Genomic DNA, 26,365 nt, shown 5'->3' with positions numbered 1-26,365 from the left:
TTGGATGAGAATAAGGTTCCAGCACTACTCTTCCATCCCCTCCTGTTTCCTCTATGTATTAGTTCTTCCTTTCACATTTCATTTGCAGGAAATAATTGCTTTTTTACCTTTTGCTATCCAGTTTTGTCAAAAGCTTTTTTGGCATCTATTGAGATAATCATATGATTTCTGTTAGGTTTGTTAATGATATGGTCAATTATGCTGATAGTTTTCCTAATATTGAACCAATCTTGCTTTCCTGGAATAAATCCTGCTTGAGCAAAGTGTATTATCCTAGTGATAACTTTGCCAGAATCACTTTGCTAATATTTTATTTAAATGTTTGCATCCACATTCATTAGGGATATTGGTTTATAATTTTCTTTCTCTGTTTTGACTCTTCTTTGGTTTAGGTGTCAGCACCACATTGGTGTTATAGAAGGAATTTGGCAGATTTTTAAAAAAAACAAGTCATTTTCCAATTGATAGTGAAAGGATATGTATGAAAAGACAATTCTCAGACAAAGAAAGGGGAGAAAAGAGATCTAAGGTCAGGCTATGGGTGCAGTTGTTTGTTGTGCTTTTATTTTCTTTGTTTCTCAACCTTCCTTGGGGGTTTTGGGAGAATATAAACTAAGTACCTAAGGAGGGGAATAGCCAAATGGCTCTCACACCAGGAAAGGAATCATTCCCAAGATTTCACAGTCAACATGCAGGGTGAAACAGGGGCCGTGTAGTGGGGTGCAACCAGGAATAGTCTGCACTTCAGTTGATATTCTTCCTTCCTTGTCAAAACTGATTTCTACTTCAGGTTAGGGGGGATAGCAGCATTCCTATGAGCAATTCTAATTCCCGGAAGAACCTGGTGCTGAGGGAGGATGGAAGCATAAAATTATCCTGAGAATGGACAGATGGTGAGTTTGGGCTTGGAGTTTGACAGGGGACCCTGAGTCTGGATAGGAAGGTGCTCTTTTCACTACATTATTATTGCTTCCTCCATTTATTAATATTTCTGAGAATGTGGCTCCTCAGACAAAGATTCTTAAAAAACAATGGAGTTGGGCCAATATGACCAGAAAGAACAATGATCAATGTTGGAAGGGATGTGGGAAATCTGGGACACTATTCATTGTTGGTGGAGCTGTGAACTCACCCAATCTTTCTGGAGAGCAATTTGGAATTATGCCCAAAAGGCAACAAAAATGTGCATACCCTTTGATCCAGCAATACCACTACTGGGCCTATACCCTGAAGAGATTATTAAAAAAAAAAAGGTAAAAATATCACCTATACAAAAATGTTCATAGCAGCCCTGTTTGTGGTGGCAAAGAAATGGAAACTGAGGGAATGTCCATCAATTGGGAAATGGCTTAACAAACTGTGGTATATGTATGTCATGGAACAATATTGTTCTATTAGAAACCAGGAGGGATGGGAATTCAGGGAAGCTTGAAAGGATTTGCATGAAATGAGGCTGAGCGAGATGAGCAGAACCAGAAGAACAGTGTATACCCTAACAGCAACATGGCAGTGATGATCAACCTTAATGGACTTGCTCATACCAACAGGGCAACAATCAGGCACAATTTTGGGATATCTGAGATAGAGAATCCCATCTGTATCCTGAGAAAGAATTGTGGAGTTTGAACAAAGATCAAAGACTATTACCTTTAATTTAAAAAAAAAAATGCTATCTTATTATGTAATTCTGCTATATCTCATACTATATGTTTTTTTCTTAAGGATATGATTTCTCTCTCATCTCATTTAACTTAGATCAATGCATACTACGAGAATGATGTACTGTCTTCTGTGGGGGGTGTGGGGAGGGATGCAAGATTGAGGGAAAAATTGAAAAACTCAAAATAAATAAAATCTTTCTAAAAAACAATGAGTTGGAAAGTAAAAGATATAATATATATAAAATATTTGTTTTCCATAAATTCTTCCTTCTATCAGGAATAGAAAATAGAAAATTATAAATACACTAAGAGATTAGACTAACCAGTATACTAGAAGGGGAAAAGAATAAAGATAGGAAGAAAAAATTCTTAGAAAAGATATGCAGAAATTTGATTTGGACCACCATTTCACATTGTATTTAGCAGGATAAGGTTCAAAGGAATACCACAGACATAAAAGGTGAAACCATAAGCAAATTAGATGAACAAGAAGAAATTACCTTTTCGGTTTGGTGAATGGTGGAAGAATACAAAATCAAACAAAGGCTAGAGTAAAGGAGTTAACATTAGTAATTTTGACCATATTAAATTGAAAAGATTTTGCACAAATCTATTGCAGTTAACTTAGAAGGGAAAGAAGTCATAGGAAAAAAAATAAAACAAGTTTGTTAAAGGCAATAATTCCTGGTCCAGAAATTATTCCCTATAAGAAAGGGAAGATGTGCTATTAAATTCTTTCTTCAAGACCCTGGTACAAGCACATGAGTTGACAACTGAGAGGCAATAGCTATTTACTTCTTGCAAGCAAGCTAGTAACTAATTAGATAGATTTGAGAATCAGCCAATAAAATGGAGTAAGATGAAGGAAGAGGAGAGGTAGGGAGAGAATTATCAGAAAACAACTCTGGTGCATGCCAGCAATCTAATCCAACTCACTTAATGTACAGATGATGAAACAAAATTAGTGTATGGAAATAACTTGCATGTGATGGCATAGGTAGGAAGTAATAGAGCCGTGATTCAAACCAAAATCCTTTGGCTCCAGTGTTTTTTTCATTATACCATATCTTCGAACACATATTGATAAATTTGAAAACCAGGACTAATGAACAGAGCATACATTCATGGAAACCTAGAAATATCAACAAAACCAACAAAATTTGAAACCCAAGGAAAAAATATACATACTTAAAAATTAAAAGAATTTTGAACTGGTAAACTAAAGGAAAATGATTTTCCTGAAAAGAGTAAACAAAAATCTATACACCAAAGAGAGAGACAGAGAGAGAGAGAGAGAAGGGATAAGTAAAATTTAAATTGGTCCAGAAGTAAGAGGGAGGAGGAGGAAGAGAGATAGGGAAAGAATTATTAGAAATGGACTATAGTACATGCCAGCAAAATGAAAGTTGGTCAAAGCTCTAATTCCTGACCATTTTATATCTTTAATGATAACAGAAGCATAGCTTGTAAGAACTAAATGGAGATCATCTAATAAAGAAGTTCTCAATATTTTTTTTTTGAATTATGAGCAATCTGATAAGGTCATTGAACCCTTCCTCAGAATAAATAATTTTTAATGTACAATATAATATATTAGATTACAAAAGAAACCAACTATAGGCTGGGTAATAGCCCTTGTTCTTATAGATTTATATATTTTGGCTTTTCATTTATCTATTTCTCTATCTTGGCCATGAGACATTTACTGTGGCCTTTGACTCTATAGGAATCACTCTCTTCTCGCAGGTACTCTTCCCTCTAGATTTCCATACTACTCCATCCCCATTCTTCGTTACTTGATCCCTCTAAGTCTCTTCTTGCTGATCACCATCATCCAGATCATACATTCTAAGTATGAGTGCCTCACATGGCTTTCTCTTCTCACTATTTCAGCTCCCAAGGTTTCTCTGTTGTCATTTCTATGCTGTTGATTCTTAGATCTACTCATACAGCCTTATTCTTTCTCCTAAACTCTAGCTCTGATCTTCAACTTGTCTTAGACATTTCAAACTCACTATTTCCAAAACTGAACTTATCTTTTCCCCTAAACTTTTCCACCTCCAAAACTTCCTTATTACTGTCAAGACCATTACAATATTTTCCAGTCATTCAGGTTGGGACAGAGGTGTCATTCCCTTATTCTTCATTCTCTGTCACCTTCCATATGCAATCTGTTGCCATCTATTTCTACCTTTGAAATAAGCATTTTTACATATATATGGATCTTTTCCCTCTTTCTTTGATCTTTTCTGGGAGTATAGATTTAGTAGAGCTATCTTTATATCAAAGGGCATGCATATTTTATTGATGTTTTTGGGCACAGTTCCAAGTTGCTTTCCAAAATGACCATATCACAGCTCCCTGGATGGTATACCAGCATGCCTATTTTCCCTCAGCTTTTTTCACATCTGTCATTTTCTTTTCTGTCATCTTTACCAATATGAGTGTAAAAGGTAGAAGGTCATAGCTGCTTTAATATCTGTTTCTCTAATTACTGGGGTTTTGAAGCATTTTTTCATATGGCAGTTGAGAGCTTAGATGTCTTCCTTTGAAAACTGATACCCAAATGAAGAATGGGTAAAGTACACCAAGAAAAAACAAAAATTTTTTCATAAGAAAAAAATTTGACCCTGACAAAAGCACAAGAGCCCCAAAAGAAAACTATCATTATTGAATATTGAAACAAAAAATTTCATATATAACATACACACAATTATAGATGACTATTGCTCCCTAATAGATAAGTGATCAAATGAAGAACTGAAAAATCCCAGTCATGTTCCAAATTACTAATAAGAAAAAATGCAAATTAAAACAATTCTGAAGTGCTACCTTATGTCAAAATGAATAAAATGATAAAAGAGAGAAATACCTATCTATCTATCTATATCTATCTATCTATCTATATAGATATATTGGAATGGCTATGGGAAGATAGGTACACATATACAGAAAGTGGTGTAAATTCAACTATATTGAAAAACAATTTGGAATTTTGCAAGCAAAGTTACTAAATTATATCCATTTACCTAGTGATGCTCACTGAGCATGAACCTTAGAGATGTTAAAAGCAGAAAGTAAGGTCATTTAATTCTGCTCCCTCATTTTACAGCTGAGGATACTGGAGGCAAAGAGATTAAATGATTTTCTCAAGGTCACACGTAATATCAGAGTCTTAATTTAAATTCATGTCTTTGTACTCTTTCTATTCTTCTATACTACCTTTGGGTCCTTGGGATACAAGACTGATTAACTAGTCTAGCAGAACAGCCAATGAATTTCCAATTCCAACAGCCAATTTCTTTCTTCCTCCTAGAACTGGGAGCCTATGGGTAAAATGGGTTGCATACACTATCTGACTAATTACTCACTAGATTCCTGAATGGGCCTGACTACAACTACCTTCAATAATCAAAACAAAATAAACAACTTTCCCAAGATAAATCCATCTGCATAATTCATAGTAAAATAATTCTCCTACCTCCCAAATCACAGGCAGAGCGAAATCTTGACAGATCAAAAGCTGTTGCCACATCTCGTGCAGTCAGCTTGATAATGCTATGCATAGCTCTCATAAAACGCAGCTTTGTTTCCATGCTGTGATAATAGGAGTCCTGAAAAAAAGATACTATTCAGACAAGTAAATAGATACATTTACATCTCATTCAACATTTCTTCCAAAAGGTCAAGGATCAGGTTTAAATCCTGGACGATCTTCTCTTATCAGTTCCTCAAGTGTGGGCTACACTTGGAATTGAGCAGCTATCTCCCAGATTGCACCATTGAGCAAAAATGGAATCACGTGAGAGTGACTGTCAAACTCAAATTATCATCAGAAAAAGTTCAGTTAAGTCTGACTCTTCAGTTTTCTTGGCAAAGAAAATGGAATGGTTTACCATTTCTTTCTCCAATGCTTTTTACAGATGAGGAAACAGACAGACAGAGGGCTAAGTGACTTGGTTAGGGTCACATAGCTATTAAGTATTTGAGATCAGATTTGAACTCAGGAAGGTAAATCTTCCTGACTCCAGGCTCAGCACTCTATCCTCTGGGCTGACTAACTGTCCAAGCTATTTCCTATTTATCTTCAAAACAGAAAAACAGGATATGCCATTGATGCTTTATGCTGCCCACCAGGTACTGAATGTGGATGTGGAAAAGTAGCAGTTAATTTGAATTAAAAGAATGCATGGTTTGTGCTCACAAGAACCTGGATTCACATCCTAACCCTTGCCACTTACCACATATGTGACCCTTGGCAAATCATTTTAACTTTTTTGATTTTTTTTCCTCCTCTATATTTGACTTAGAAAATATTTTATCTTGTTTTGGTCATCTGTTTCAACCAGGCTAGAAGTGCAGAGGCCTAAATCCAATACGGATAAGCATGAAGTTTTAAATTGCACTGCTTTTTCCATTTTGAGCCAGACCACCCCTCTTTAGGCAAACTGGTGCCTCACACTCTTCCACTACTGAGAATTCACCATATTGTTGCCTGACTAGTGCAGAAATCTGATTGATTTTAATCCTATTGCAATTTAGAACTCTCAAACCAAATGATCCACCAGCGTAAACCCTATAGACCGGCAGGGATTACAAGATTTATACTCATTCATTCACTTCTAAGTGGGTTTCCTCCCTGACGTTGACACCTTTGGAAGATAGCTGAATCAGTTTCAGGTGTAGCCACCATGACCCGCTCTCAGTTTCTTTACCTAGAAAATGATGGACCTACCACCATTTGAGCTCTGAAACCCCTTAAGGCTCTAATTCTACAATCCTGTTCTTTTTAGAAAAAGAAAAAAGACAATCATTGGCAATCTCTCTCTCCCCCTTTCCCCACTTCCCTCAGCTGCCTACATATTAATGATTCACTTTTGTACATCAGTAATTTCTCAAACTACTTGCCTAACTCCCTGTCTCAACTCTAGCCATAAGTTAGGGCCTAGGGGAAAGAACAAATCAGAAGGGATCCTCCCAGGTGTATAAGGTTCAATAATGGGACTACTGCTTTTCAAATTGAATACAAAGAGGACTTTTATAGGAGTAATAAAGTGAGGTCAAAATATGGAGTTAGTTCTTCCTTTGTCCAATTTGCAAGTTAAGCCTATGGGACTTTGCACGTCAGAAATTAAATTATTTCTATATTCCAAAGTCCATAGGTTAAGTTGTAGACTCAAGGTAAAACACTACAGTTTAACTTGGCTATGATTCAATTATTCATCTAGTGAGAGCTACTTCCAGGATTCAGGGGTAAAGTACAAAATCTTAACAGTTCCCAGGCTGTCACAACCTTAATGAGAAAGTGGCAATCTTCTGACCAACCAGATGTTTGGTCCCCTGAGCACACAGGAGTAGATATGTAGAAATCATTTTATCAGAATTGATCACGATAAGAGGCAGGCTTCAATGACCACTAACTACTTAGCAATATGCCAATAACTGGGCTAGGTACTGGGACTATAAAGGTGAAATCAAAATGATCTCTGCCCTCAAAGGGACAAGTGTACAACAAATACATATGTAAGCAAGTAGAAAATAAATACAGAATAATTTGGGAGTGGAAAGGTACAGTACTAAATAATGGGGTAATCAGGAAAAGTTTCTTTTAGGAGATAGCACTTGAGTTTGGAAAAAAGCTAGGGATTCTAATAAAGATTTAAAAAAAAAAAGCAAGAACATTTCAGGCAGGAGGGACCAGCTGGTGTAAAGTCCTAGAAGTAGGAAATGGGGTGTTGTTCATACAGAACATTATCTTTGTTACACAGGGGCAATTTGGTTGGAATGTATGTTCCTGATTAGGAGCAATATGAAATCAGTCTATAAAGATAGGCAGGAAAGATTGTAAATATCAAATAGAGGAATTTTATTTTATTACAGAAGCTTGTCCCTCAGATACATAGGAGAGCAGGAATAATCCTACTAGAAAGAGAACTTAATCCAAAGAATCTTTTTTTTTTGGGGGGGGGGGTGAGGGGGCAATTGGGGGTTAAGTGACTTGCCCCGGGTTATACTGCTAGTACATGGCTGAGGCCAAATTTAAAGTCAGATCCTCCTGTCTCTAGGGCAGGTATTCTATACACTGCCACCTAGCTGTCCTGCTATGAATCTTTAAAAATAACTGACAATAGTCCATGAATCACCTGTTTCCACTCTTTCCCCCTGCTTTCTATTATTCACTTTACTTGTGCAGGAAGAAAAGATTAAAATTCACAGCAACCATTCTGTCACTTGTTTTCATTGAGGAAAAGATTTTTTTGAGGGTGTTATTTTCAAAACAACATATCAAAATTAAGGTTTGTAGTTATTGCTGTATTTCAGTGATCCATGCCAGGCTTGGTAGAGATGCCACTTAAGAGGGACATAGTTGTTTGCACATTGCCTCCTCCATTTAGAATGTGTGCCCCTTGAAGCCAGGGATTTGGTTTTACCTTCTTCTATATTCTCAGAACTTAGTATTTGACTGGTACATAGCAACAACTTAGGAGATTCTGATTAATGTAAGCCAGTCATGAAAAATTTAGAATTTTAGACTCAATTGTCTAGATAAAGGTCATCATTTTTAATATCATTATATTCCCCTCCCCTATAGATAATTATAATATCTATAATTAGAACTTTATTAGAATTAAATTTAGAATTAGAACTAAAGGACAGCTAGGTGGCACATGTGGATAGACCATGGGCCCTGAATTCAAATGTGATCTCAAACACTTAATAATTACCTAGTTGTGTGATCTTGGGCAAATCACTTAACCCCACTGCCCTGCAAAAATAAAAGCAAAAACAATAGAATTAGAACTAAATTAGAATATCTGAACTGCTGATTCAGCTGATTCTTTACCCCAGGAGGATGTAAACTCCTTTAAGGGCACAATGGGTTTATATCCTTAGCAATTGGCACAATACCTTATACATATTAGGTGCTTAATAAGTGTGCTTAATTAAATTAATAATTTTTTCCAATCCTACTAGAGACTCCATAGCAATCTTTTTTTTAAAAAGAAAGTGAATTAATTTTTGCTTATTTATTTAAGGCAATAGGGTTAAGTAACTTGCCCACGGTCACATAGCTAGGCAATTATTAAGTGTCTGAAGCCACATTTGAACTCAGGTCCTCTTGACTCCAGGGCTGGTGCACTATTCACTGTGTCACCCAGCTGTCCCATAGCAATCTTTTTTTTTTTTGAAATTTTTATTATTTTGAATTTTTTACAATTTCCCCCCAATCTTGCTTCCCTTTCCCCACCCCCCACAGAAGGCAGTCTGCTAGTCTCTACATTGTTTCCATGGTATACATTGATCCAAGTTGAATGTAATGAGAGAGAAATCATATCGCTAAGGAAGAAAAATAAAGTATTGTGCCTGATTGTTGCAGTAATGGAATGGGGAAGTCCATCAAGGCCAGTCATCACCCCCATGCCACTGCCAGGGTGCACAATGTTCCTCTAGTTCTGCTCATCCCGCTCAGTACCAGGCCATGCAAATCCTTCTGGGTTTCCTTGAATTCCCATCCCTCCTGGCCTCCAATAGAACAACAGTGTTCCATCACATACAAATAACACATTTTTTTAAGCCATTTCCCAATTGAAGGATATTTACTTAATTTCCAGTTCTTTGCCACCAGGAACAGAACTGCTATGATTATTTTTGTACAAGTGATTTTTTTTAAGGTTTTTGCAAGGCAAATGGGGTTAAGTGGCTTGCCCAAGGCCACACAGCTAGGTAATTATTAAGTGTCTGAGGCCCGATTTGAACTCAGGTACTCCTGACTCCAGGGCTGGTGCTTTATCCACCACACCACCTAGCTGCCCCAATTTTTTTTTAATACATTACTAAAATACTCTTGTTTAAGAGCAAACATAATCCCCCCCCCAAAAAAAATATAGAACCTCATGAGAAATAAAGGAAAGAGGGGAAAAACATGTGTTTCAATCTGTGTTCTGATACCATCAGCTCTGTCTCAGGTGGATCAATTTTTTTTTTTTTTAGGATTTTGCAAGGCAATGAATGGGGTTAAGTGGCTTGCCCAAGGCCACACAGCTAGGTAATTATTAAGTATCTGAGGCTGGATTTGAACTCAGGTACTCCTGACTCCAGTGCTCTATCCACTGCACCACCTAGCCACCCCCTGGATCACATTCTTTATGGTAAGTCCATCATAAAAGTTACTTCCACATTTTTCCCACTGTTGTTGTTGCTGATTGTAATTCCCTCCATCCATTCCTCCCCACTACCATAGATCATATTTTCTCTCTCCTTTCACTCTGTCCCTCTTCCTAAAAGTGCTATAGGGTAGCTGAGTGGCACAGAGGACTGATCACCAGCCCTGGGGTCAAGAGGCCCTGAGCCCACATACCATCCCTGAGACCCAGCAACCACCCAGTCTGTGGTCCCCGGCAGGCCACCCAATCCCAGCCCCTTGCAAGAAGTAAAAAAGAAAACTATTCTCTCCTATGATCTACCCTAACCTCTATCACCCACATCTACCCCTCCCCCCTTGTCCCCCTTCTCTCCTTTTTACTCTAGATGTCTATACCCTATTGAGTGTGTACGCTGGTTCCTCTCTGAGCCATTTCTGATGAGAGTGAAGGTTCCCTCATTCCCCCTTGCCTTCCTTCCTCCCTTCCATATCACTGCAATAGCTCATTGTAAATATATAAATATATATACATATATTTTTATACAAAATAACTTAAGCCCATTCCACCTCTCATTTCTTACTCCCAGTGCATTTCCCTTTTAGTCATTGACTCCATTTTTACAATATATTATATCTTCAAATTCACTTTCTCCTATGCTTCATCTATAAAAGCTCCTGCTCTATTAAATGAGAAGTTTCTCATGAGTATTATCAGTACATTTTTCTATACAGGAATACATGTACTTCATCATAATTAAGTCCCTCATATTTTACCTTTCTCCACTCTCTATGCTTCACCTGAGTCCTGTATTTGAAGGTCAAAGTTTCTGTTCAGCTCTGATCATTGCAACAGGAACATTTGAAATTCTCCCTGGTTCATTGAAAGTCCATCTTTTTTGGGCGGCTGGGTGGTGAAGTGGATAAAGCACTGACTCTGGAGTCAGGAGTACCTGGGTTCAAATCCAGTCTCAGACACTTAATAATGACCTAGCTGTGTGGCCTTGGGCAAGCCACTTAACCCCACTGCCTAGCAAAAACTTAAAAAAAAAAAAACATTAAAGTCCATCTTTTCCCCTGGAAGAGAATGTTCCATTTTGCTGGGTAGTTGATTCTCAGTTGCATTCCAAGCTTTTTTGCCTTCCAGAATATTATATTCCAAGCCCTACAAGCCCTTAATGTAATTGCTGCTAAGTCCTGTGTGATCCTGACTGCAGCTCCACAATATTTGAATTGTAACCTTCTGGCTGCTTGTAATATTTTCTTTGACTTAGGAGTTCTGGAACTTGGCTATAATATTCCTGGGGGTTGGCTTTTTTGGATCTCTTTCTGGGAGAGATCAGTGGATTCTCTTAAATTTCTATTTTGCCCTCTGTTTCTAACATATCAGGGCAATTTTCCTGTAGGATTTATTTAAAAATGAGGTCAAAGCTCTTTTCCTGATCATGACTTTTAGATATCCCAATAATTTTAAAATTATCTTTCCTGAATCTGTTTTCCAGATCAGTTGATTTTTCAATGAGATGTTTCACATTTTCTTCTAATTTTTCCTTCTTTTGGTGTTGAAGTATTGTGTCTTGATTTCTCATAAAGTCATCAGCTTCCTTTAGCTCCATTCTACATCTGAAGGATTTGTTTTCCTCAGAGAGCTTTCTTATCTCCTTTTCCATCTGGCCAATTCTGCTTTTTAAAGCATTCTTTTCCTCAATAACTTTTTGAACTGTTTTATCCATTTGACCTATGCTGGTTTTTAACATGTTGTTTTCTTCAGCATTTTTTTGGATCTCCTTGACTAAGCTGCTGACTTCTTTTTCATGTTTTTCCTGCATCTCTCTTATTTCTTTTCCCAATTTTTCTTCTATCTCCCTTACTTGATTTTCAAAATCTTTTTTGAGTTCTGTCATAGCCTGAACTCAATTTCTGCTTTTCTTGGAGTCTTTAGATGCAGGAGCTTGTACTTCCTCATATTTAGATTGAGTATTTTGATCCTTCTTGGGATCATAGACAAAGAATTTCTCAATGGTGTTTCTCAATTTTCCCTGTTTACTCATTTCTCTAGCCTGTGCCTGGTTTGGGAATGCTGCCTGAGGCTTTGAGTATTATTGGACCACATGCTTTGGGGGTTTTTTGGGGATACTCTACTGGGACCTTTATTCCTCCAAGGTCTTATGCTCTCATCTGTGCTTTGATATATAGATAACCACAGGCACTGCCCCCTGCCCTGGAGTTGTGAGGAGGCGCTATCTTAGTATGGAAGGCCAAACTACAACCTAGATCTGAGAGTGGGCAAACAGCAGAGTCCTGCCCCAGGGAGAGCAGAGAGATTTCTACAGTCTCCTGTGACCCCCTTACCATCTGTGGGCTGTGCTCTGGAGGTGCAGGCTGGTTTCTCCAGATTCCCACTGCAGGTTCTTGTACACTCCACACTCATTCTGGTGCAGCAGAGTTCTCTTACCACCACTTCAAGATGTTCCCTATATCCCTGGGCTTGGCTGGGCTGCACTGAGCTGTGGCTGGGGCTTTTTTTTACATTCCCCCATCCTGTTGAAACACACCTTCCCCAAGGGAACTTCTAAGTTATCTTGGACTAGGAAAATGTATCATTCGGTTTTTCCTGTGGGTTTTGCCCCTCTAAATTTTGGCTAGAGTCATCTATTTGATGGCTTAGCAATCTTAAGGAACAGATGATTAGTTATAAATTCATGACCTTAGGGATTTTTCAATCTCTAAAGTCTCTTAGTTAAAAAATATATAAACTTGAGATTGGGCATTCTAACATACATTACCTGAAATAAGTCCTGAGCTTTCTTTCCTAAAACTTGATGGTTCTGATTTGTTCCCTCTTTGACAGCAGATTCCAGATGTGTGAACAGTGGCCAAATATGATCGTTAGAATGGATGATATAGCCATGCAGTGAATGTTCACTGTCAGACACCAAGTACTTATCAGCCGATTCTGTGTTACTGTAACCTGAAAAAGAATGTGGCTGATTTTGTCATTTCTGAACTTAACAGTTGAAGCAAACTTTTCAATAAGAAGAGAGCTCTATTTAGCATTACTTGAAACATTAAAACATAACAGATTATAACACTGATTATTGCCAATGGTGATATCTAGTGTCAAGCACCATAAATCCAATATAGACAATAAATTGTGAAGCAACAAATACATTTTTTTTCCCTGTCTGTACAATTGTTACCTTAAGGAAGATGATATTTGCCTATTTCCGCCAACTGAAGCAATTATGAGACACCCCTCAAATGCCCATATGTTCTTTCTAAACTTTTGTCCCCACCCATAAATGATCCATGCCCTTTAAGGAAAAATATGGGAAGATATAGGTAGATAAAGTCTTTGACCTTTCAATCTCCTTCCCAGATTTTGAAGCAGGCTGTTATAGACTTCTTTTTGTTTTTTTGGTTTTTGCAAGGCAAATGGGGTTAAGTGGCTTGCCCAAGGCCACACAGCTAGGTAATTATTAGTGTTTGAGGCTGTACCACCTAGCCACCCCTATAGACTTCCTCTTACAAAGATTTTTGAGACCATATTCTAATAGCTAAAGTTACCTTGATTGGTTTTCTTTAATAATTCCAGTGCTGTGCAGGAATCAAGTAATCTTTCAGTCCCACAAACAGATGCATTTATGCGATCAGCAACATCTTTGGCCTTCAGAATGGCTTTGTCTTTGAGCAAATCAAACACCTTTAGCTTAGAGGCCACAAACATTGCCTGCATATTAAAAAAAATATAAGGATTGTTTTTTAACAAGATATACAGAGGATTTATTTAAAGTAGGGGCTCTAAGATTACATCTTGATTGCAAAATAGCTGTCTTCCCTGAGAGTTCTATGTTTTATTTTAAGCAGTTAAAAATTTTATTCTGAGAATTAGTCCATAAGCTTCACCAGGTTATCAAAGATGTCCTTGGCACAAAAATGCCAACAAAATTCTGGTCTAAATGACATCCAAGGTTCTTATAGATTTCATACCAATCACAAATATAAGTAAAATCAAAATCTAAGAGATTTATTCTGATTATAGGGAAAGGGCTGCTTATTTGGTTGGTAGAATAAAGCAATGTAAAAATCAAGGTTAAGAAACATCTAATTAAACTTTCTTTGGCAAATGTTGGATCTACTCTCTTTTCTGAGTGGGTTTTTTCAAAGAGGTAAAGATAACCATTGATTACAGAAATAGCAAAACTGTTCCCATAGAGATCCAATTGTCAGAGTCAGTGATGCAGTGATGAAAATTTTTTAAAAAATCAAAACATTACTGGTTTCTCAAATTATTTCACCAGATATAAACCCATTTAATCAAATTACACTGGATTCCTTTGAATGTAATTTATCTTCAATAATATCTAATCAAGTTAGCAAGAAGAGGCATGCCCCGTCATTATGTAGAATACTTTAAAGGATGGAAAAAAATATTGACCAACTAATGCCTCATATAAGTCAACAAAATTGAACCCCTTTAAAATACTCAATGATACTAATACACTGTTGGTGAAGCTGTGAACTCATCCAACCTTTCTGGAGAGCAATTTGGAATTACACCCAAAGGGCAACAAAAATGTGCCTACCCTTTGATCCAGCAATACCACTACCAGGTCTATACCCTGAAGAGAGATGATGAAAAAAGGGTAAAAACATCACTTGTACAAAAATATTCATAGCAGCCCTGTTTGTGGTGGCAAAGAATTGGAAATCAAGTAAATGTCCATCAATTGGGGAATGACTTAAATTATGATATATGTATGTCATGGAACACTATTGTTCTATTAGAAACCAGGAGGGATGGGAATTCAGGGAAGCCTGTTGGGTGAGATGAGCACATGGGGGTGATTGGTGATCAGCTTTGATGGACTTGATCATTCTATCAGTGCAATAATCAGGGACAGTTTTGAGCTATCTGCAATGGAGAATACCATCTGTATCCAGAGAAAGAATTGTGGAGTTTGAACAAAGACCAAAGACTATTACCTTCAATTTAGGAAAAAACCCATCATCTTATTATGTAATTTTGCCATCTTTTTTTTTTTTTAGGTTTTTGCAAGGCAAATGGGGTTAGGTGGCTTGCCCAAGGCCACACAGCTAGGATTTTGCCATCTCTTATACTTTATTTTTCTTCCGTAAGGATATGATTTCTTTCTCATAACATTCAATTTGGATCAATGTATACCATGAAAATAATGTATAGACTGCCAAGTTGCCTTCTGTAGGGGGGGGGAGGGAAGCAAGATTGGGGGAAAATTGTAAAACTCAAAATAAATAAAATCTTGGGGGAAAAGTACTCAGTGATAGGATTAACATATTCTTAATTAACTAGGTTACAGAGGGTATTTCTAGCAAATACTTATGTTTTACTAGGGTTGGGAAGGAAGTAGAAGGATATCATTTGATTGAGCATTGGCATGTTAAAAAAGAGCTTTATGAATTAAATTCTATAAATGACATCTTTCTTGTCTAAATGAACACATTTGATGTCTCTCTCCATCCTGGAATACATGCCTTCCCCTTTGAATAAGAATGCTAGAAGAGTTTTATTAAAAACCAACCACCAAATTGGTCTGAAGCAAAAGGAAAAAAGGGGAAAGAGTCAGAGGCTAAAATATTACCCTGACCCCTGATAGACCACCTTATTAAAGCTTGAAAAGAAGCTAAGTCTTTAGTAGTCAATCTACAAAACTGTTCAAGCTTTTCTATGGAAGTTATTTCACTGTTTGGCTTAGATTTCACTTGTGGATATGATAGCCAATGGATGGAGAGTAGGAAGGCATGGAATTAAGTGATTGTTTTAGGACAGGATTGGGTACTGGGGAAAGATGTGGATATGAAGTCTTCTTAGTGGACTTTTTACTAAATGGGAATTCTATCAGCCAGGAGACTGGGGTAATGTGGATGGAATACATAACAGAATTGTGGGTATTCTGAAAGCAATGCTGCTTGAATGTTCACAGTGCTAAAGTGAAGATATTTGCTCACTCAACTCAACACTATGAAAGGGTATTTGGGGCCTCATAGTGTAATGCTCTATTGATAAAGTATCTTAAGTGGGGGTCCATTCATTTGTTTCTAAATGATATTGATAACTGTGCTTCAATATAATTGACTTTTTTATGCATTTTGTTTATTTAAAAACATTCTGGGGCAGCTAGGTGGCACAGTGGATAGAGTACCAGCCCTGGAGTCAAGAGTACCTGAGTTCAAATCCAGCCTCAGACACTTAATAATTACCTAGCTGTGTGGCCTTGGGCAAGCCACTTAACCCCATTGCCTTGCAAAACCTAAAAAAAAAAAGCCAAAAAAAAAAAAACCATTCTGAGGAATCTATTGGTTAAGAACCCTGACTATGGGGGATGCTTAAAGGAGGCAGATCACAGGAAGATCTAAAGAAAAGCTTTTCCAGGACAGCTTCTCTTCTAGCAATAGCACTTATATAGCTGGGAAGGTTCTGTGAAGTATGGTTTCAAGCAGCACAAGATACCTACTCTGACTTTGTGCTGCTTCTTTCAGCACAGGTTCAAGCAGCATTGTCACCTGGATACCCACAATTCTATTACATAACTTCATTCACTTTATCCTTCTTAGATGACAGAATTCCCATTTAATCCTGTCCCAAAATAACCAGCTAATGTCATGCTTTCAGACTACTTAACTCATGTTATCTTGAGTCTATCGGTTTGTGTCCTTTTAGGTATATTCCTTCCTTCCACAATGAATTTCTATGGGCATAACTCTTTGGTAATCAAACAACTGAGTCATATGAATTTGGTTTTAAGGTCAAGTTATATCTTAATCCAATTTCCATTAAAAAAAGATTTGAAAGCAAAAGAGCAAGCAAACATAAATACCCATTAGAAATTTATTATGTTATATGATTTTGAGTAGTTATATTACAACTCACTTACCAGGGAACAACTTGGAAATTTATTTAGATCACTTTAGAGCTGGGTCTTGCTTTCTCCTTTCTCTATGATGTTAAAGTCAAATTATTATTTTTCTTTTATAAACTTTTTAAAATATTTTAAATCTTCCATTTAAAACAGCCTAGTTGGGGTTTTTTCTTTATTGAGATTTAGCAAGTGAGACTTTGGAAGAGTGTCTGCTCTTCTCTTTACCCCAATATGTGTCAATCTTTTTTTGAAGACCTTAATTAAGGAGACAGGCTTGGCAAATGCCGAGTACCTGCTTTGGTAAATTGACTTAGTCTTTCTAAGACATTTCCCTTTAAGAAATCTCCTGAGGAAATTTGAGAAAATAGGCTGAGAAAAAAAAGGTGAGGTACATGTTAGGTGAGCATATAGCTGTCTGGGGACAGTTTTAGACTTGTACTCTGAAAGTCTGCCATTTAGGTAATTCTAAATTAATCTAAATCAAATTTTCATGTTTACTTTTGAGGTTTGTTGTTTTTTTTTCCTGGCTCACCTCACAATAAAGCTAACTTGTCTATGAATGTACTCCCTCAGGAAATGAAAGACATTTACACCTACATATAAATCAATGTCTCTTTCTCAACCACATTATTTAGTTTACAAATTACACGAGGGTGACAAAGTTGTACCTTTTAGTACTGTTTTTAACCACTCCCTGAACATAGGAGGTGGTTTTTTCCAACTGTGCTTATTTATTCTTATTGTTGCTTTTGTTTTTAACCTTAACAGCATATGTTAAGTTATTTAAAGCAAGAATTGAAGGTTTTGAGATTCTTCCCCCAAATAAGACTTCATTTATACGTACTAAGATAACCACTTGAAAATTGCTTTTCACCCACTGAAATGGGAATTTTCTCTTTCCACTTTGGCAAGTCATTAATTACAAGAGGAAAAAATCATGGCACTAAATACCTTTGAAGCTTTAAAGCCATCTAAAAGCTCTATGAGAGTAGAAGGAAATTTAGTCAGATTTTCCATATTTCCACTGCATTTCACCAAAGGCTCTCCCATCACCTCTTGGCTAATTTCTTTCTTTCCAAGGCTCCCGGTAACTCCAGAACAGAATGCATTGTCATCTTCTAGCTTGCCAGTTGCATTTTGTTGGGTAGAATTTGAGCTGCCATATTCTTCATCACTTAGAACTTCAAAGGTTTCTACTGAAGGAATCGAATCATGCTTTACATGATGTATGGCATCTTTAGGGGGCGGATAATACAATTCCACCAACTTTTTGCAAAAGTGGTTCAGAGGGAATCCTACTACATTCAAAAAGTCTCCATGAACATACTCAACTAACATGCCCCCAAGAGCCTGTATGCCATAGCCACCAGCTTTGTCCCTGGGAGAAGAGAAGAGAAAAACAGAGCAAAAGCAGAAGAATAAAAGAAATTAGAATCCTGTGGGACTAATGTCAATTCTAGAATTTAGTGCCAACCAATTAAGGAATGAGAGTAAAGCAAGTAATCTCCAATAATAGGATGGTTTCATATATTCAGATGTTTTAATTCCAAATAATATCTTTGTATAAATATGTATAACATAAAAACACAAATATTAAGAAGTTGAAGAAGCCCAAATTGACATTAATTCCAAATATAATATAGGTTTGAATGAAAATAATCTATTGTTGGGATGGAGGCATCTTTTAAAATTATTATAATATGATAATGGCTTATCCTTTATATAACAATGTCCTTCAAAATGGCAAAGAAATACTCAACGTATTCTTATACTGTGCTCATGCATATAAAGTGAAATGAAAAACTGAGGCAATTACATTTCAGTGTCTAGTCCATATGTAATTATATTTTTAAAATAAGTTTCTCTGTCAGAATCAAAGCAGTTTTACTGACAAGGTCAGAAACAGGTCTCTGAATCTTCTTCCTTTCTTGCCCTGCTGTCATTTTCTCTGTTAATTTTTATTGTTTTATCAAAATTACTCTTTGTCAAGAAGTTTCTTGTGCGATTTATAGTGACCTCTCATAGCAAGAAAGTAATTCAAAAATCTACAAAATTTTAATAACAGTATTTTGGCATTCTTTGCAAAATCTTGGCATTTTTAAAAGCAAAATCTGAAGAAGATGACAACAGATAAAGGTCCTATCTCAATTACACTGTTATAGCAAGCACCTATTTTTTCTTATAATAATTTTTATTTTTTGTTAATCTGAATTTGACAAGTTTCATCAAACATGCAAATTTCCATATTCTTTTTCTTTTTTCTTTTTCAGTTTTTGCAAGGCAAATGGGCTTAAGTGGCTTGCCCAAGGCCACACAGCTAGGTAATTATTAAGTGTCTGAGGCTGGATTTGAACTCAGGCATTCCTGACTCCAGGGCCAGTGCTCTATCCACTGCACTACCTAGCCACCCCCTAAATTTCCATATTCAAAGAACAGAAAAACATGCATGTGTACTCTTTTAGATCCAGTTTGCAGTTTTAAGATAAGCAATAATTTCACTTATTTATTTAATAATAATAATAAATAATAATTTTAAGGTACTAATAAATTCAACACATTAACTTCAAAGGTGCCTTGCTTGTCTATAGTACCCATTTTATATATATATATAATATATATTATATATATAATATATATAACATATATATATGAAGGCAGATAAAATCTCTATAGAGAAGCAACATGGTACTGAAGATAGAAGACTGTATTTGAATTCAAAAGCATTCAGGCTCAAGTCCTGCCTTAAACATATATTACCTATTATCATATTTCTTGCCTTCTCGAGTGGGGGAGGGGATAGATGGGTGGAAAAGAATTTGGAACTGAAAATAAAAAGTTTAAAAATAACAATAAAATTAAATGAATAGAGCTGTGTAAATTCTGAATAGAATGAAGTAGATTGGCTTTTATAAACACTTACATTGGTTCTCCACTATGAATGTATTCCCATAAAAGCTCCTCTGACAGGTCAGAAAATTTAACTTTGGTTTCCTCATAGAATTCAAAGACTTCTGTTTCTAGCTGCTTATCTGAAACAAACAAAAACTACCATAAACCATAATTTCTATCTTCAAAGAAATTAATCAAGAATAAAGATAATTTTTAAAGCTTAAATTTAGCAATTAAAAATCCATGGCACTTTTGTTTCTGTCACAGTTAAAAATTCATAACACTTTTGCTTCTGTCAAATCCTTTTAATCTCTAGATGCCTTAATTTCCTCAGTAGCAAAATGGGGATAATAATTCTTACATTCCCTGTCTCATTGCTATGGAGTTTAAAAAGAAAATTTTAAAAAGGCTGTAGAAGCCAAATTTACTTCACTGGTGTTTGGTCTCACTGTAAGATAAGTACCATTATATACTTTATATACAACAACAAACATGAATGGAATTTAAAGCTAGGAAGTAATAAACCACTATGGAAATACAACACATAAAACTATCCAAATAGCTCCACCCTATCCCCTCCCAGTCCTTAGTCTATATGGAAAAATGTAGTACAGATATTGAACTACAGGGTAAAAGGAAAAATCAAGCATATATCTTTGTTGTCTTTCAGTCAACAGAAACTATTAAAACTCTCCATTAATCTTCTAAATGGATATACTTTAGGGAAGGGAGGAAGAAGATATTCTTAGATTGCTATTTGGAGATTTATGAGGTTTTTTAAGAAAGTCTGAAGATAAGCTCTAGATAACATAGGGTTATGACTAAAATCATTTTTAGACCCTCTATTGCTAATAATAAATTAAAAAATTATTGATATTTTTCTTTCACTTTCATTTTTCAATAGATTATCCTCCTCCATCTTTTCTACTCAAAAAGAAAAAGGTTCTAAAATTTTTTTTAAATTCAGCTAAATTTAACCAACCTATACTTTAGATATCATATAGAATGTACTATATCCATAAACTCTGTAAGCAAGGGGTGGAGATACTCTCTCTTTCCTATGACCAAACTTGGTTCTTACCTAGAGTTCAGTTTCAATTTTTGGTGCTTTTTCCATTAACACTGTTTCACAATTAAAAAAAAAAAGTTTTTAAAAAGCTATCCCCAGACTTTTAAACCCAATATCTCTAATTCCTCAATAAAAAAAAAAAAGATAAAACTGGATCTCTGGAAACAGTGGATTACCATACAATTTCCCTTGAGTGCCTTCTCTATAGTATAGTAAAACTTTCTGACCCCACAAGTATACATACATAAGTGTGTCTATACCTACATATACACATGTTTACAAACAAAAGACACTGAAACACCAATGCACTATGTACTGGGTAAATTTATGTACACACGTAATATATGCTTATGTATACATACGCATACAAACACACGTCAATTTGTACAAATATATATATACACACACATTATATAGGTATACACATATATATACATACATACACAAATTATGTGTGTATGTATGTGCACACACAAACACACACACACTACACACACACACTACACACACACACACACACACACACACACACAAATGCATTTGGGAAGCGGCCTATCAAAAACTGCCACCCAGTGGTGTCTCAGAATAGTGCAGTTGCATTTTTTAATGTGGTAGTGATGGAGGTGAAGATCTGAATCCATGATTTTATTTGTGTGGGGATCTCCCCGCCATGTAAATTCTCTCTCAGCTGTGATACACCATTTTTCATGGCACAGGTCTGGAGAGCTGCCTGGACAATGACAGGGGGGTCAATTTTCCCAGGGTCATGTAGCCATTATACATTTAGAGGTCAGCTTTCTATTGCCCATCCCAAGCTGCCTTTCACTGTACATACAACATTACTTAGTATGAAAGTTTATCTGTTTCATAGTTTGCCATTGTATATAAGGGCAAAAAAAATGTTCCCTAGATATGTAATAGTAAGAAAATGGTTGGGTTGGTATAGGAATGAATTTATTTATTTTTATTTTTTTGAATTTAGACTTGACTCTTATTATTTGAGATTCTAGAAATGCAATCAAGTCACAACATATGCCAAGGAAATTCATCATATTGTAATCCGGATTCATTTCTGCTAATAATGAAAATAATAACTGGTTTATAAATATCAACTTTTTAAAATTTTTAAACAGTTTTGGTTAAAGTTTTGAGTTCCAAGTTCTATCCCTCCTTCTTTTCCTTCCCCTTCCCTGAGGACAGTAAGCAATCAGATAGTTAATACAAGTACAAGTATCTAAAATATTTCCATATTAATCATTTTGTTTAAAAAGGACTAGAAATAAAAGGTAAAGAAATACTTTTATGATGTCCTGAAGGCTGTTTATGGGTCAAAGATCTATGTATAGCTCAGTGCCAGAGAAGCTGCATTGATTAGTATTAGGGACAAGATCCTAGAGAGATGGGCTGAACACTTCCATAGTATTCTCAACAGATCATCATCAATCAATGCTGAAACCACTGACCCATTACCTCAGTTTTGAAGTCAATCCTTCCCTGGCTGAAGTTCCAAGTGAAGAAGTTTTGAATGCCATTAGGTTCCTTTTATGTGAAAGCACCTGGTACTGATTTTATTCCAGCTGAGATCTACAAGGTGGGGGGTCCATTGTTCATCCAAAAATGAGTATAATTTTCCAAGTTATATAGCATGAAGAGGTCATTCAAGAATTCAAGGATGCCTCCATTGTCCTGTGACAATCACAGGGGTGTGTTTCTCGTTTAGTCATTGCTGGTAAGGTTCTTGTCAGAATCCTCCACAATAGGCTGATCCTTCACCTGGAAGATGGTCATCTCCCTGAGAGTCAGTGTGGCTTCAGAAAAGGTAGAGGAATAGTCCATAACAGTGTTTGTTTACTGATAACTCCAGGAAAAATGCCAGGAGCAGAACAAAGGTCTGTATACAACATCTGATTCTGTCAGTAATGAGGCTTATGGAAAATTATATCAAAATCTGGTTGCCCAGAGAAGTTCATCAATATTGTAAGTCAGTTCTCTGATGGCATGTTTGCCACCTGTGGTTGATGCTCTCATGATTTCCTGTTTACCAATGGAGTAAAACAGGGCTGTGTTCCAGCTCCCATGATTTTAACATGATGTTTTCAGTTATGTTATCAAACGCCTTCACTGAGAATGAACATGGCCTCAAGGTCAGCTATCACACTGATAGTAAATTCTTTTTCTGGGGGATTTTTGCAAGGCAATACGCTTAATTGACTTGCTCAAGGTCACACAGTTAATATTAAGTGTCTGAAACCAGATTTGAACTCACATCCTCCTGACTCCAGGGTCGATGTTCTGTCCACTAAGCCACCTACCATTGCCTGGTAAATTCTTCAACTTGTAAAGGCTACAAGCCAAGACCAAAGTGGAGGGAGTGTTAGTGCAAGATCTTCTGGCTGCAAATAATTGTGCACTCAATGCAGCTTCTAAAGCTGAGACTCAATGAATTATGGATCAATTCTCTGCTACTTGTGCTCATTACAAGTGAGCACAAGGTGCTCCATTAGCTAGCACCACACCATCCATATGTGGAACCATCGATTACAGCAAATGGAGAAGTTTTGAGGATCATGGACAAGTTCACTTACTTTGGCAGTGTCCTTTTCAGAGACGCACATATTGATAATGAAGTTGATACACACATTGCCAGAATTAGCTCAGGGTTTGGGAGAAAAGAGGTATTAGAATGACTACCAAACTGAAAGTCTACAGACCCATTGTGCTGACTTCATTGCTATATGCCTGTGAAATCTGAACAGTCTACCAGCACCATGTCAGGAAATTGAATTACATTTAAACTGTCTTAGGAAAATTCTGAAGATCACCTGGCAGGGGGAAAATACCAGACACTGAGGTCCTTTCTCCAGCTAAACTGACTAGCATTCCAGCATTACTACCGAGAGTGTAACTACAATGAGTTGTTAGAATGCCAAAAAGTTATGGAGAACTCACATAGGGCAAGTGCTCACAAGGGGGTCAGAAAAAAGTAATACTGGGACACCCTGAAGATCTCTTCAGAACTTTGGAATTGATGAGGAGACTCTACCCATAATGGTGTGCTATGGTCTATGAGCAAGACAGAATTGAAGCAGCTCAAAGGAGATGTAAGATATTCGAATTTAGAGAATCCACTCCACTTGTTCAATGGACTATCTGTGTCTGATCAGCCATAGTCAGATGCACTGCAGAACTATAACATAGTGATGTAGCTTTGGTCCTATACAAGAATGAAGGATAATAATCACCAATGTAAAACATTTCCTTATTAGTCATTCTGTTCAAGATATAAAGGAATAAATGAATATATATATATATATATATGAATAAAAGGAAAAAAGAAAGTAAAATAGCATGCTTCAGTCTGTATTCAATCAATATCAGTTTTTACTCTAGTGTTTTGAGATTGTCTTAGCTCATCGTACTGCTGAGATTGGCTAAGTCATCCACAGTTCAGTGAACAATACTCAACTTCTTTTTAAAGAAGAAGAGTAAAGCTGGAACTAGGTGGTGGTGAAAGAAGCAGTGGCAGCTTTGGGAACTCTCAAGTCAAGAGGCAATAATACTTATACAACCTACTTCAGAGGCTTTTAAGAACAAAACCATTGTTAAACAACAGAAAAGCAATGTGGTATAATGGATAGAGTACTAAAATTGAAGTTAGGAAGATCTGAGTTCAAATCCTGACTCAAATATTTTCTAGCTATGTGATTGTGTGCAAGTCACTTAACTCAGTTTCCTCAGTTACAATGAAGAGGTGCATCTGATGGCCTCTAAGTTTCCTGCCATTTCTAAATCCATTATCCTATGATCTACAGTCCTATGAAATAAAAGTAAAATATTACCTTTATTGCTGCAATGAACAATTGCTACTCCAGTAAATACACTGTGTACTTTTCCATTTAACCTATAAGATAAAGATGGTGTCACATGTTTCTTATTTTTCATACCAGAGCTCTTAAAAAAAGGAAAAACTCTTTAACTGAAGCATAGCCAATAAAAATCACATTTACTAAATCTCTCTCTCTCTACAATTATAACTAGATTTCATAAATTAGAATTTTAATTTTTCCCCAAAGTATCTGGTTTTTTCTCCTCCATCCTTCTAGTCTTTTGTCCTAAATCAATTTGTAATTAATAAGTGTGAACTGATTGTGAAATTTTAACCCTTCAATTCTAAAATTCATAAAATCTATTGACTGAAACCTTCTTACAGAAGACAGAAGCAACCATGAAAGAAAGAAAACCTTTGCCAATGGCAGTAGAGATGTGGCTAGGCCATAGCTATAGGAGACTACTGGGCAGGGGCTTAAGGAGTCTCACACCCTGAGTGATATTATAATTGAGGACAGGTTGTAGCACATGAATGGAAAAATCTGGGAATCTCCAACAATCTAATACTTTTCTAAAAAAGGGTTTCATATTCATGCTTGACTCTTCTGAGGACAGTATTAATATACAACACATATTGTAATATGAAACACTTGGAAGAGGGAAGGGAACTGACCTTGTCAGTCTGGCTACCTATAGTACCTATATATATAATCAGTTCTGAGTGACACATTTTTGGAAGGTCACTGATAGGCTAAAGAGTCCCAGTGAGTCCCAGTAGAAGATAACCAGAACAGAGAAAGATCCCAATCAAGTTCCTACTATATCAAGTCTAGCTGAACCAAATGGGAGGATGGAAGACTAGGGAAGCATATGACATTCAAATATTTAAAGCATTGTCATTTGAAAAGAGGAATTCAATGAGCAAGATGATTTCAGCAAAACCTGAAAAGACAAATGTGAACTGATGCAAAGTGAAGTGAGAAGAACAAGCAGACTACTGTCCAAGTAGCAGCAATATTATAGTTCAGAGAAAGAATTATGGAGTCTGAATACACACTGAAGCATGTGATTTTCATTTTTTAATTTTTTCTTTAATGTGTTTTTCTTTTTGTTCTGCTACTTCTTTCACAGCTTGACTAATGTAGAAATATGTTTAACAATGCACATGTATAACCTATCAGATTGCTTGCTGTCTTGGGGAGGGGGAGGGAGAAAAATTTGGAACTCAAAATTTTACCGAAATGAATGCTGAAAATTATCTTTACACGTAATTGGGAAAAAATAAAAATACTATTAAGTTAAAAAGCAATATTGTCAGAGGATCAGCTGTGCATAACTTAGCTATTCTCATTTATACAATGATTCAGGACAATTCCAAAAGACTCATGAAGAAAAATGCTATCCATCTCTAGTGAAAGAAATGATGATAGAGTCTGAATGCAAACTGAAGCATACTATTTTTTCTACTTTTTTTATGTAGGGTTTTTTCTGGGGTCTATGGTTTCTTTCACAACATGACAAATATGGAAATATGTTTTGCATGATTGCAGATTTATCACCTATGTAAAACTGTTTACTATAAATCAGGGAGTGGAGAAGGGAGGTAGAGAATCTAGAACTCAAAATTTCAAAAAATGAATGCTAAAAATTGCTTTCACAATTTAAATGAGGAAAAAAGAAAATATTATTTTTAAAAGAAAGAAAAGAAAGAGAATTTGCTGTGTTCTGCTTGATCCCAGAGGATAAAACCAAGAGCAAAGCATGGAAGGTACTAAGTGGCAAATCTAACCTTTATGGAAAGAAAAACTCCTCAGGGCTATCCAAAAGTGGAATGAGAGGCTTCCTGAAATTATGGATTCCCTCTCACTGAAAGTCCCTA

At 36.3% G+C, this 26,365-nt stretch overlaps 1 protein-coding gene across 5 annotated transcripts in view; it reads right to left on the bottom strand.

The window, feature by feature from the left end:
• Positions 1-26,365, bottom strand: part of ASMTL (acetylserotonin O-methyltransferase like) — a 65,088-nt gene that overhangs the window by 17,076 nt on the left and 21,647 nt on the right. For 4 of the 5 annotated variants that reach the window (XM_074213661.1, XM_074213664.1, XM_074213663.1 and 1 more), the window contains exons 5-10: positions 24,498-24,559; positions 19,621-19,729; positions 17,652-18,078; positions 13,369-13,531; positions 12,588-12,772; positions 5,143-5,275 (exon numbers count right to left, since the gene is read on the bottom strand). In XM_074213661.1, coding sequence (XP_074069762.1) covers positions 5,143-5,275; positions 12,588-12,772; positions 13,369-13,531; positions 17,652-18,078; positions 19,621-19,729; positions 24,498-24,559 — 1,079 coding nt within the window. The remainder of the gene's footprint in view (positions 1-5,142; positions 5,276-12,587; positions 12,773-13,368; positions 13,532-17,651; positions 18,079-19,620; positions 19,730-24,497; positions 24,560-26,365) is intronic. The other variant, XM_074213665.1, reaches the window with a different exon arrangement.

This window comes from Macrotis lagotis, chromosome 1 (genome assembly GCF_037893015.1).
Source record: "Macrotis lagotis isolate mMagLag1 chromosome 1, bilby.v1.9.chrom.fasta, whole genome shotgun sequence".
Classification (NCBI taxonomy): Eukaryota; Metazoa; Chordata; class Mammalia; order Peramelemorphia; family Peramelidae; genus Macrotis; species Macrotis lagotis.
Note: the sequence above shows the minus strand (reverse complement) of the source record. Positions and strands in the feature narration are given on the sequence as shown.